The sequence below is a fragment of the Ornithorhynchus anatinus genome, chromosome 17 (assembly GCF_004115215.2).
Source record: "Ornithorhynchus anatinus isolate Pmale09 chromosome 17, mOrnAna1.pri.v4, whole genome shotgun sequence".
Classification (NCBI taxonomy): Eukaryota; Metazoa; Chordata; class Mammalia; order Monotremata; family Ornithorhynchidae; genus Ornithorhynchus; species Ornithorhynchus anatinus.
This window is the reverse complement of record NC_041744.1, coordinates 6,828,936-6,841,776: the sequence shown is the minus strand read 5'-3', so window position 1 is coordinate 6,841,776 and position 12,841 is coordinate 6,828,936. Positions and strand designations below refer to the sequence as shown.

Here is a 12,841-nt window from a genome sequence, read left to right as displayed (position 1 = left end):
AGGTGCTCAATCCTCATTTTACAAATGGGGTAACTGAGGTACAAAAGTGAAATGACTTGTCCATGGTTCCACAGCAGGTAAGTAGTAAATACGATTGAATGAATGAATATGGTAGAGGAGGAATTAGAACCCAAGTCTTCTGCCTCCCAGGCCTGTGCTTTTTCATGATCTGTTTTTTCTAGTGGACAAATACCATTGCCTGAAACTATTAGGACCCCACTAGGATCCCACTCCCAAACTCTTATTAAAGGAGTTACTGTAGTATCAGCAACTCCTTGGAATCGAAAATAAGAAAAACACGAGAGACAAAAGTGAACAAACTGAGTTAGTTTATTATACAGTGTTGGCAATTTTAAATTTTCACATTTAAAATAATTGAAATATTTATTCAACAAGTACAGAAAACAGTTAATATTCTAAAAAGAGGCCGGCTAGTTAATGCAGAAACACATTAATGGAAAATACATCCTTTAATTACACTTAAAAAAATTAGATTTAGAAAAAAACTTGATTTTGAACCTGAACCATTAGGTTTTGTTTTCTTAAACAAGAAACAATTTACATTAACTTACAAATACTTCTTGTTAAAAGTGATTTATCAGTGTTAATAAATTTTAAAGTTCTTGATTAAATTCAGATAATTTGCTTTGAAATATTTAATTATAAAAAGGATGAACAAACTGGAAGCATTAGCTTTATCCAGGAGTCCTGGGTTCTCTAAAAATGGATTGGATTTTAAATAAAACTATCTTAAGTAGCTTGTTCCATAATTATATAAGAACACTACAAAAACTGTTTACAAAGGAGTTTTGATTTATGGCAACATGAAGTGTTTTTCATTTTTTAGTATGATAGATCTTTTGGAAAGTATGCTTTCTGATTTACACTAACAAATCACTTTTTCTAGCAAAACACCAAGTGAACAATTGTAAACATTACACAAGACAGAGGCAATCCACAGTACACGTTACATAATTTGCACGACATTTTCGGTGGCTGATGAGAATGTTTTCAATACTGATCCTGTATGGTTTAATTGTTTCTACTGAAAAGGCACAGGTTGGTTAGGAAAGAAAAGTTAGCAACTCTCTCATGCTTTTTGCTCTTATAATATGGGCCCAAATTCTCAAAATTCTCAAGGCAAAATAATTACCTTGACTGAGAGAAAATGTAAAAACTAGTTAGTTCCATTTTCAACTCAAAATATTTTGTTCAGATTTCTGAATTTTTCCCTGCAGATACAAAGAAAAAAGAATCTGGTCAATAGTTTTCCTTTTATGTGTCCTATTTTCGCACTCTTTGCTGCCTTAATTACATGTGAAACTTTCCAACTAGCCCAGCAACCTCAGAAAGAACATTTTTATACTATATTGCGTGGAACATATCCTGTTTGTTTATATTTCTAATTTATACTATTTTCAATATTACACAGTGTGGGTTAATTTATTCTCCTTAAGAACATTTTCTAATCAAACTTACCTTTATTAATGTTTTAACATAGAAATAAAATGCCCCTGTGTACTCATGATACATAATGCCACTTTAAAAATAAGTTCTTCAGTTTTGTTAGAAGGCATCTGAAAATTAACATAACTCAAATTCTTCAATACCCATTACTTTTTTCCAAAGTGATTGTTCTTCCTGTTCCAATATTCCTATACTTCCCCAACATTTCCCTTCAAGTAGGTTTTTCTCAAAAAAAAATATCCATTTACAAGGATCAGACAAATCACTGAAAATGATAACAGAATTGATGGGATTAAAGTCACAAGTGATCTGCCCAATCTGGAAGATTAATTTGGTCAGCATCCCATTTAATTTCAAAATAGATTCTGAAACATCATGCTATTTGTCAGAATATAAAGTTTAAAACTGACATGTGTTTAAGCTATGAAACACATTCATTTACTAGTATCTCTTAAGCACTTACTATGTGCAAAGCACTGCACTAAGAGCTGAGAGGAGTGGCAATGGAGTAAAGATGCTTAGAATCCAATCACATTTTGGTTAAGGCAAATGGTGTTTTTAATTGACTTCTTAGCAATACTAAATCCATGACTCCATACAAAAAATAAGTGGCAACTGCATGAAATTTCATGATTTCTTGGGATTGACTGATACCAGTGTGTATATCGGGGCTTTGTTAATATTTTCAAATCGTCTTCATCCTGGAGATCACATTTTTAAAAAATCCTTCACCTTTTCACTTAAGCCATGTCTTAAAATTATGTAATTTGATTAGTCTCCTGCTGAACTTTGGAATTTGACCACTACAAAATAATTTTAAAGAAAAAATTCAGATTTACCAATTGTTATAGAGGCTGGCTTTCGAGATGCAGTCAGCACTAGTAGGGAGAAAGCACTAAAATTTTTGTTGTAGGATTTTTCCATATGCTAAAAAATAACAGAATATGATCATTAGATTAATCACAATGGAGTTTGTAAAATTTCCAGTACTTAGTAACATAAAACTGAATAGTATTTTTTTAAAAGGCTTTCCAAGTTTGAAACAAAAAGGAAACTGTTTGGGAGGTAGACAGATGTTTGAGGATAAACAGATACTTGTCTGAGGCATTAAGCCGTCATATATATAATTAGAACAGTATAAAGGCTGTTATAATTTATCTTCAATCCCAGGCTTAGTTGCTCATGCTGATGGAAGACTACCAATGCAGTTTTGGTCTCTGAGTGGCTGACCGATTTGTTTTTGTTTTACTTAGCAATACAACTAAAAGGAAGTGCTACAATACCTTCTGCCTGTTGATTTTAGGCAGGAATTTTTTTCATTAAATACTAATAAAGTACTATAAAATAGTAGGTATCGGAGTCGGAGATATGTGCTCTTTTGGTGCATATTTTGCAAAGAAGGGTAAAAACACAGACAGCATGACTCCAACGATGGCCAACATATAACCCCAGCCAATTTGACAGTCTCCAGCATAATAGATGTTAGCATTCTCACAGTATTTCTTCACCGTAGAAGAGTTGAGACCAAAAGGATAAACCAAAAGCCCAGCAGCCATGATGAATACTAGAAAAGGAAAGAAAAGTTCATTATTAATCATTGCATCCTTTGACAATTCTATTCTTCAACCTCCAGGGATAAGGATTTTAACAGTATATCAATGTGGAGGTGTAGTCACGTAAGACAGGTGTATTTTGTTCACATCCCCTGTCAATCCGTCCCCTGGAGCAGTTGCCCAGTCTGCTTGTGCTTAAGAATAAGTGTGTGAAGGCATTTATTCTAGCTAGGGGAAGCAGGAGACCTGGATTCTAAGTCCGGCTAGGCAAGTAGGACTTGGGCTTCGGCATCAGTGATGATGGTGTCTGACTACGCGCCGGATATTTTGGGAGGTGGACATGTAAGTCCGCAGGAACAGTAGCCACCGCCTACTGAATCACGGTGCTGTGGATGCTCCCTTCAGCCATAGATGGATCCTGCAGGCCCTTTGCACCAGACCACATCTATGTCTGTCCTGCTCACTGCATTCTGGATCCAGTGTGAATAAAACTGGGAGAAAAGGGTGTGAGAATGGCAGCGCACAAACACTCTACAGTAAGCAGGTCTTAGTAGTGAAGCTTATTGGTCTTTCTCAAGAAAGATCATATAGAGTAGGGGTATTCATGATTTCTAAAAAAGCAAAATTCAGTCCTGTAATCTTAGATTTTCATAATATTTCAAAGGACTATCCACACTGCATGAAGAGTGAAAAGCAAAATTTTCAAAATACTTGAATAACTCATTAAATTTATGGATTTGCTATGTTTAAATGCTAAATTTAAAAAAAAAAAACTGAGCCCAAGAACTAGAGCTGCCTTTTTAACCACAAGACTGTTTCCTAGGATATCTTATGCACCAGGCATGTCAAGCTCATAACCCCACAGTGAGGTTTTGTATAGGCTCTAATACAGTGAGAGGCAGCACTGGAGGCAGAAGAATGATGGAGCTGAGGCTCCCACACTGCCAGAATCCAGATTGTGGCCGTGGGGTCCCCTGCTGCTGCTCCAGGGATCCCAGGATTCTGGGGTCACTCTCCAGGACCCCAGCCACCCCACACACACCTCTGAATGCTGGAAACCCCAAAGAAAGCAGCAGCAGGAAACCCTCACACATGGAACAGAAAGCCAAACCTTGTCGGAAAGACCATGTCCAATTTCAGACTCCATATTCTTTCCCTTAATCCTTAATACTATGATTACAATTCTTCTGCCACTGCTGCTTCCCAGCAGAGAAGGCTGTGTGTGAGAGTTGTCCATCTCCCTCGCCTGCCTTTTCCCCCTTCGGATGGTTATCCCACTCCAATAGAAGTCCCACCCATTAATAGCTACAATAAAGGCAGGTCTATTCACGATTAACATTTCCTTTCATGCTCTTTAATAACAATGTAATGGGTTGAATTCATAATTTCCACTGTTTAGAAAATGCGGTCCCGGGTGCAAATAAATAGCACACATCCACAGGAATGGGTTAGACACAGCAGTTAAATAGATCTATCACAATGAACCCACCATCCTAGGAACCAGAGGACTTGGATTCTAATCCTAGCTTTGCCTTTTGCCTAAAATTTGACCATGGGCAAGACACTTAACTTCTCTGTGCCTCAGTTACCCCTTCTGTAAAATGGAGATAAAATACCTGTTCATCCTCCCAGTTAGACTGTGAGCCCCATGTGGGACAATCACTCTTCAATCTAATTGCATTGTATCTACCCAGTGCTTGGCACATTGCATTTAGGTACCACAATTATTATTATTAGCGCTCTAAAGTCAGAAAGTAAGCTTTTTAAAAAAAGATTTCAGTATATATAAATTCAGAGTAGTCTGTTAGCCCTATAAATATTAAAAAATGGCCATTTGTATTATCCACAGTTTGAACCTAAAGGTATTAGGTGAAATAGAAGACTAAATGGTTAAAAAAGTCACTAACAAAGTTCCAGAACACTCAAATGCTGTGAAAATTTAACAGGAAAGCACACTGCAGTTAAGAAATGGGCAGCTCTTTCTGAGCCAAAGCTATGAGGCAAAAGCAAAAACAGGGCCTGGTGTTGCAAACATCGAACATGACTATCACAAAGGACAATCTTAGGGTGTGCACAGTGTGGTCAGGACCAAGTGTACTGCATTGGCCTTTTTAGCCTCATCCATAAGTGAATTTCATCATGACTAATACCTTCATACTCACATATACGTGAAAACATGTATAAATAAAACTTCCAAAGAAATAGTATCTAAGAGGGAACCTCAAAACGACCAACCCTCCCAGGTTGGCCAGCGACACCAGAGATTCCTAAATTTGCTGTAGTAGCAATTTTGCGCACATTAAAAATAGTCTATTAGGATAAAATTGAAAACATCAACTTTTCACAAGAATTTTTTTTTCAAAATTAGAGGCCTCAAAATTAGCAAGGTGCTGTGGGAAAACATTTTATTGCATTTATTACTGTGCTCAAAGCTTACTAGTATGGGCTAGGATTAAATATAAGAAAATCAAATTGTTACTGTCTCAGCCAAAAGAGTCTCACTCTCAGTGAACCCAATATAAAACAATAAAAAGTAATTAATAGCTACAATTCCACCTCCAACATTAGCTCTTATTAACCCATCTTTACCATCCACTACATGGTTATTTTTGCAATCCTGTGGGGTGGAACCATGACCGGAGAGATTTTAAATTGCCGAAAATTTAACAATACATCTGTCCTGGCTGTTCTTGTCATTCACACCTGGAGGTAGGAGACAGGGCCAGATGGCCTCATAAAGACAGTTCCAGCTGTATTCTATTATCTTTCATAATTTGACAACCAATAAGAGATCTAAGGTGCTGATCACACCTGGCCTTTTCGATAAGGTTCCCATTTAATTTATAAATATGCTTTCTCACTGTGTTTTGGTTTTACAAGACGGTAGAAGAATGAACATGAACTGGTTATTTTCCCCAGCAAGAAGAGACAGGAATTCCAACAGGGTATTTACTGGCGAACAAAGAACCAAAGCCACTGAGTTCTTTTTGGAGAGCCAATCAATCATAAAGACAAAAGACAACTTAAAAACCTCCTCCAGCGTACATACATAAATGTCCCAAGTCAAATTGCTATTTTAAAACTTGTGAATTAAGTCCACGTCAAAAGGAACTATCCTCAGTTGTCAGGAAAGATAATTTGAGAAAATCAAGATCAAAAAATCACATAAAAGTGGAACTAACTTGGTTCAGAGAGAAAATCAGCACTATGCATTCCACAGAAATCTTGTCCTCAAAAGATCACAATAACCAGCTTTAACTTACATCACTGCCTGACAAATGCTGAAAAGGATCTTAGACTGTATCTACTCCAACTTTGATGAAGGTAAACGTCCTGCTGCCAAGAAGGCACGAGACCTGAAATGGGTAAGAATATTCTTCTCCAATCACCCAGCATTTAATTTCTGGGTCCTGGCCTGAACTCTTCAGATCTTCTTTCTATGGCCCAAGATGTTGGAATGCCTCCAAATGTGGGATTTGGGGTAGAAAATGCACCCAAACCCGGCCAACGAAAGGTAACGACGGCAAGGCAGAGCTGCCGGACAAAAGTGTTAAGCAGCCACGTCTTTAGGCTTTGAGCCCTATGTGTGGGTCATGGACTGTGTCCGATCTGATTATCTCTTATGCATCTACCCCAGTGCTTAGTGCAGGGCTTGGCCTATAGTAAACGCTCAAAAATACCATTATTCTACCGGCTTTGCCTCTGGGCCTACCCCAGAAGGTGCCAGCCTGGCTGCAGTCAGGGGTTTCCAGGGCCAGCTCCCAGAATGCCAGTGTGACCCCAGAATGTCGACAGGGTCGTAAAGAGGAGCGAGTGTCTAGAACAGCAGCTACTAGGTAGCTTCTGCCCAATTCGGAGACCCGAGCAAGGGTGCGAACACCTGGGGAAAAAACCCGTTTATGGGGCATAGCTGCAACCAGATACTTCCTGGGCCTCTCAGTGCTGAACTGCGACCAGAAGGGCTAGTCTCGACAATGCTGCATCTCAGCTGAAAACCTGGAACTCAAGCCCCAAAGAAAGAAAGAAGGACACGGCCATCGAGGAAGCAGTGGCTCCTTTTGACTAGGCACTCCCTAAGGACTGAGCCAAGGGGGCAAAAGTGAAGATGAACTTCCAATGTGGCAGCACAGCAAGGCCAGACTTGGCGTGTTCACAGAATGACTGGGTCTGTGGCTCAGTCCGGACACGCCTAAGCGTCTTAGTTTATCGGACAACTCTCTGGTCTCAACCCCCTCTTAGCTGGCTAACGTGCCAGGCACCCGTGGTGCTGTTAAACAGAGGCCAAGTGTTTGCCTTTTCAAGCAGCTGTTAGGCTTGTTTTGTACCTAGAAAGAAGCAGCGTGATCTTGTGGCTGTAGCACAGGCCTGGGAATCAGAAGGATCTGGGTTCTAACCCTGGCTCTGCCACGTGTCTGCCGTGTGACCTTGGGCAAGTTATTTCACTTCCTCTGGGCCTCAGTTACCTCATCTGTTAAATGGGAATAAAAGTGTGAGTCCCATGTGGGACAGGGACTATGTCCAACCTGATGAACTTGTAGCTTCCCCACTGCTCGGCACATAAGCGCTTTAACAAGTACCATGAATACTAATTACTAGAAATGATAGGAAACCATCTTGCCATAAATTTGGTTCCAAAACACATGCTTAGTACTGTGTTTGGCACTAAATGGTGTCCTGACAGAAGCCTCCTTCAGACCACAGTTTTCAGTCTTCAAGTCCCTCGCATAAACCCAGCCAAGCTCAGGTCCCAGAGGCATTCCAGAAGCTTCTCCCAACCCCGCCCTCACTCTCCCCTCCCCCCCCCCCCGAAATTATAATGCAGCTACCTCTCCCCAGCCCGGGGGCCCCAGTAATGCTCTGCACACAGTAAGCACTCAATAAAGACGACTGAATGAATAGCTACCTACAGAAATGAGCTAAGGAGGGTCTCTATAGGCTGGGCGGGGTGAGTGGCTTATTTGAGGTGAAGTGGAGGTTGCTGGAGGGGGAAAATGAATCAGAGAAATGGGATAAAGTGCACTTCTCTGGAGGGGGTGCAGAAGGGAACAGGGAGGGCAAGGGAGTGGAAAGTTTCTTAAACCTCCAAATCTCAACTAACATCAGGCTCAGATCTGTTGGTATCTTAGCGAGTGAGACAGATGGAGGCCTCCTGCACCCACCTTGAGCATGGAGCCCTCTGGCCAGAGCAGGGTGGGGTCCTAAGCCTCTCACTTTGAGGCCTGATTCCACTCCATTACTGTAACCCCAAGGCCGAACACAGGGGAGAAGGTACAAAGACAATGAGGTGGCCTAGAGGCCTTCCTGGGCAGGTCTTTGCTGGAGAAAGATCCTGGGTCCACCCCGGGTCCCACGGGCAGCAGATAGGGGCTGCCCCTGGAGTTCGACAAAAAAGGCCACAGCAAAACCAGGCGGGCAGATGGACTCCCGACTTTCTGGACTAAACGGCAACTTACTTATTAAGGGAACTCTTAGCAGCATGGCATAGTTGATGCAGCACAGGCCTGGGAGTCAGAAGGTCATGAGTTCTAATCTCAGCTCCACAACTTGTCTGCTGCGTGACCTTCGGCATATCACTTCACTTCTCTGTGCCTCAGTTACCTCATCGGTAAAATGGGGAGCGAGACACTGAGTCCCACGTGGGACAGGGAGTGTGTCCAACTTGATTTGCTTGTAGACACCCCAGCGCTTAGTACAGTGCCTGGCACATAGTAAGCACTTAACAAATACCATAAGTATTAATTAGTATTATACAGAGCACCCAGTCAACTTCTCCTTGGTATGGAAGGCAAGAAAAACTCCCCATCTCTAAAATGGAATCGTTAGGATAGGCATAAATCAATCAATGGAAACATTACAATAGCCAGAAAGACTTGCTGGTAACTTCTCTGCCTCTGGGCATGCGCCCTATTCGGCCTCAGTTGGAGAAAGTCCCTGCTCCCTAAAACTGTTCAGAGGCTGAAATCCTGAATAGGCTGTTAGGAAAAAAGCCAAGTTTGCTGCCGTGAGGGTAATGGCTGCTTAATAGCCCTGTCTGTCAGCAGGGCAGTTAGCTGAGCAAGTGCACAAAGAAACAGTGGGACTTCTGTTAACCACTTCGTGGAACATTTACCCCACTGCTACGTTTGGAAACAATCCACAGCGACTGAAAAGGTGTCAGTGTCTGGAATGGCAGTGGAGCGATGCTTCCTACCTGTCCCATCCCCAGTCCAGCGCTCCCTATGGAACCGCTCTCTGACTCAGTTACACAAAATGGTTGGGTAGAGGTTGGGGAGGGGATATCAGTCAAAAGCATTTATCCACTGTCTACTTTGTCCAGAGTACTTAAATGAGGCACTTGGGAGAGAACAATAGAATTAACAGATCCCTGCCCTCAAAGACCTTGCAATCTAGCAGGGGAGACAGACACTAAAGTAGGTCACATTATTTCCCCTTTTCTAATCTTCTCCCAGACGCAGTTTCACTCTTTGCGTTTGCCTCGCGGCGTCTCTTCAGACTCCACGACCTCCTGGGAAAGGATTTATGGCAGCGAAAGAGATTGACCCTGGAGTAGAAGTCGGCTGACAAAGTCTTTAGCTAGAAAGCATTTTATTTTTCTGATTTTCAGCGCCTGAAAGTGTTAATAGGATTTTAATATCCTTTTTCGTTTCAACGACAAACCAGAGGGCACCGGGTGTTGGTAAAGAATCATTTAATTTGCCAAAGTGAATTATTAAAAAATACCGTCAGGGGCTAGAAAAATACCACATTCTTCTGTCATTTCCCTCCACTGCTCTACACCAGAACAAATAGCCTCTTTCAGCAATCTCCCTCCTCTGAATAATCTATTCAGCCTTGCTTAGGGAGTTATTTTTAAACATCCACTGAGCAGAATTGTATCTGAAGATAAATATTTAAGCTTTCCCCCACAGAAACCAACTTAATAGGATTATAGGAGTAATGAAAACCAGTTTTCTCTTTCTAAAAATTAAACCAAATGCATGAGAGTGGAACCTAATTGTTTTTATGATCAACTGCAAAGGAAAATCAAATAGCTGCCAACTATGACACTCTGAGATGGAACTTACTTCTATGTTTGACCGTCACAACAGCTGTCTACATTGTGTGTGTATTTTTCAGTTATCTGGCATTTATCATTCCCTGATATTGTGCCCTAAGAATATACAGTTCTCCTTTTCTAGGGGCTTGAAGGTGAGGAGGAGGGCAGGTAGATTTTAACCATGTGGACAAACAAGGATGATAAAACCTAATCACGATAAGCGCAGGGTCATTAGGAGCTGATGTTCTTGATAAGCCCAAACCTATCATAACCTCCCAAGTGCTTCTACAGTGCTCTGCCCACAGTAAGTGTGCAATGAACACAATTGATTGATAGATTGATTACTTTGGGGCAAGCAGTTTTTGGACCTAGGAGTCACCCTCCCCAAACCAGTCTCTGGGAGATGTCTGTAAACAAGGCACCTGTTCCCTGACAGGGATTGGATTTTTCCCTTGCTTTCTGCAGTTGCCTTAATTCTCCAGAAGTTTGCCATTCAACCTCCAGGATTAAGCGGGTGCCACTCTGCACTCCCGGGTTGCCCCGGCACTCAAGGTTTGGAAGAGAGCAAGCAGTGATCATTCCGGTCCCAGACGCCATCGTCAGCAGTAATGTCGAGGAGCACCCTTTGGATTTAAACTCTTGGACAATGAATTAGTAAGCTGCCACTACTAAAACCACAGATGCATCCAAGCTAACGGTCTCTTATTCAGTAAGCCATGCCAATAGAGTCGCAATGTGGCTCAGTGGAAACAGCACGGGCTTGGGAGTCAGAGGTCACGGGTTCGAATCCCGGATCTGCCACTTGTCAGCTGTGTGATGGTGGGCAAGTTGCTTAACTTCTCTATGCCTCAGTTACCTCATCTGTAAAATGGGATTAAGACTGTGAGCCCCACGTGGGACAACCTAATTCCCTTGTGTCTACCCCAGCGCTTAGATCAGTGCTCTGCACATAGTAAGCGCTTAACAAACACCAACATTATTATTATTATGATTAAAATGGAGATTAAGACTGAGCCTCACGTGGGACAATCTGATTACCCTGTATCTACTCCAGCGCTTAGAACAGTGCTCTGCACATAGTAAGCGCTTAACAAATCCAACATTATATTATTTTACAGGCTGACTATAAATGGAAGGCTTGGGATCACATACTACAGTCCTGCTTGAAATGGGGAGAAAAGTATTGACTAGTAAAGTTAACGAGTAAACGTGCGGTTTCCAAGCTGCAGTTCTCTCTGCAGCACATAGAGAGCGATACAGCTCTTTTTCAGTTTCCAATGCCAATAGGTTTTTACTTTTCTACGGGCAGACAGTTTTTATCAAAAAAGACTTCTTCACTCTCAAGACCATTAAAAGAAAATAACCGAACACCTGCTTGCCTCAGAAGACAGGAAAATGTGGAGAGTCTACATGGTGGCATTAGTTAGCCAATGAAAATGGAAGCCATTTCCTTAATTAAGGAGAATATTTCATTTCTGCTTGGATTATTTGCACAGGTTTTTATTCAAGAATATGTAGAAAAATGAATGCAGTCAAAATAGAAATAATAGTCCACCTGCTGCATTAAACCCCAGTGTGTTATTGTGATGGTTCTTTTATTTTCAAGACAAGTGATTCTCTGGCAAGGCTTTCTTATCCTTTCCTAGGATTATATTTGGACTATTCAATGGGATATCTGCCATTTTGGAATACTGGAGCACTTAAATTCTTGAAATTTGGGGTAGCCCGGCCTTAAAAGGCATCAATTAAGGTTTTATTCTTAAATAAAAAAGAGGCCATTCTTAAAAGCCATCAATTAAGATTATATTCTTAAATCAAAAAGAGGGATCCAGAGGCAAAGGTTTGATGCCTGATGTCAGTGAGTCAAATTTTCATGCCGAATAATTTTAGGGTCAAATTCTCCCAGAGACTCAGAACATAAGATCCTGACCCTTGCTGCACTGTTGGTCAATTTTTCCAGTGCCTGGATCTGTTTCTCTTCTACCTCTCTTCATCAGTCAACTGACTTCATTATTATTACATGTAGAAAAGAGGGATAAACTGATTATAGCCATTTTGGACTTGAAACAATGATTTTCAAAAGATTTAGGTGGAAGGTCATCATAAGTTATTGAGTAGTAATCCACAAGAAGCAGCAGCAGGGACCAAGATTGCATGGATAACCTCCCTCTAATCCATCATTCAACGGCATTTGCTGAGCACTTACTATGTGCAGAGCCCTGTACTAAGTGCTTGGGAGAGTACAGTGCAACAGACTTGGTAGAAACGATCCCTGAAATGATGGAATAAAAATAACCAGGCTCTCACAGTGCACCACAACCCAGCACCAAGCCAGCTGGGCTCAGCGTCTGGCCCCTCCCTGCAGCCCGGATGAATTGAGGGGCTGCTGTTTTCTTCCCAGGACTGGGGTGGAAGGGGGAGAGAGAGGAAAGGGTGCCTCAGGTGGGAGCAGGCTGAAAAGAATCCAAATGGAATGAAGGGAATCGGTGTCTGAGCTGGCCTTGGTCTGCGGGGCTGAACCCCTCAGAGGGCCCCAGAACTAACCCAGCCTTGAGGATGAAGCCCGACAGACCACATGCCCCAGGAGGATCGAGCAGCCGAATCCTGAGCCAAGCTCCAGGGACCCAGGATTCAAAGACACCTGGCGGATGCCCAAACTAGGGAACCCACTGACTCAATGGTCCGACAGCATCTGTTGTGTTTTGGCGATGGGACACAGACGGTTCAACCACCATAGCTCTGGGAGGTATAGATGAGAAGCAGCACGGCTTAGTGGCAATAACAC

At 41.9% G+C, this 12,841-nt stretch overlaps 1 protein-coding gene across 1 annotated transcript in view; it reads right to left on the bottom strand.

Annotated features, from left to right (window-relative positions):
* Positions 1-312: 312 nt before the first annotated feature.
* The window catches only part of TMEM211 (transmembrane protein 211), an 89,909-nt gene continuing 77,380 nt past the window's right edge, over positions 313-12,841 (bottom strand). The window contains exon 3 of the mRNA XM_029082684.2: positions 313-3,031. Coding sequence (XP_028938517.1) covers positions 2,805-3,031 — 227 coding nt within the window. The 3' untranslated portion in view covers positions 313-2,804. The remainder of the gene's footprint in view (positions 3,032-12,841) is intronic.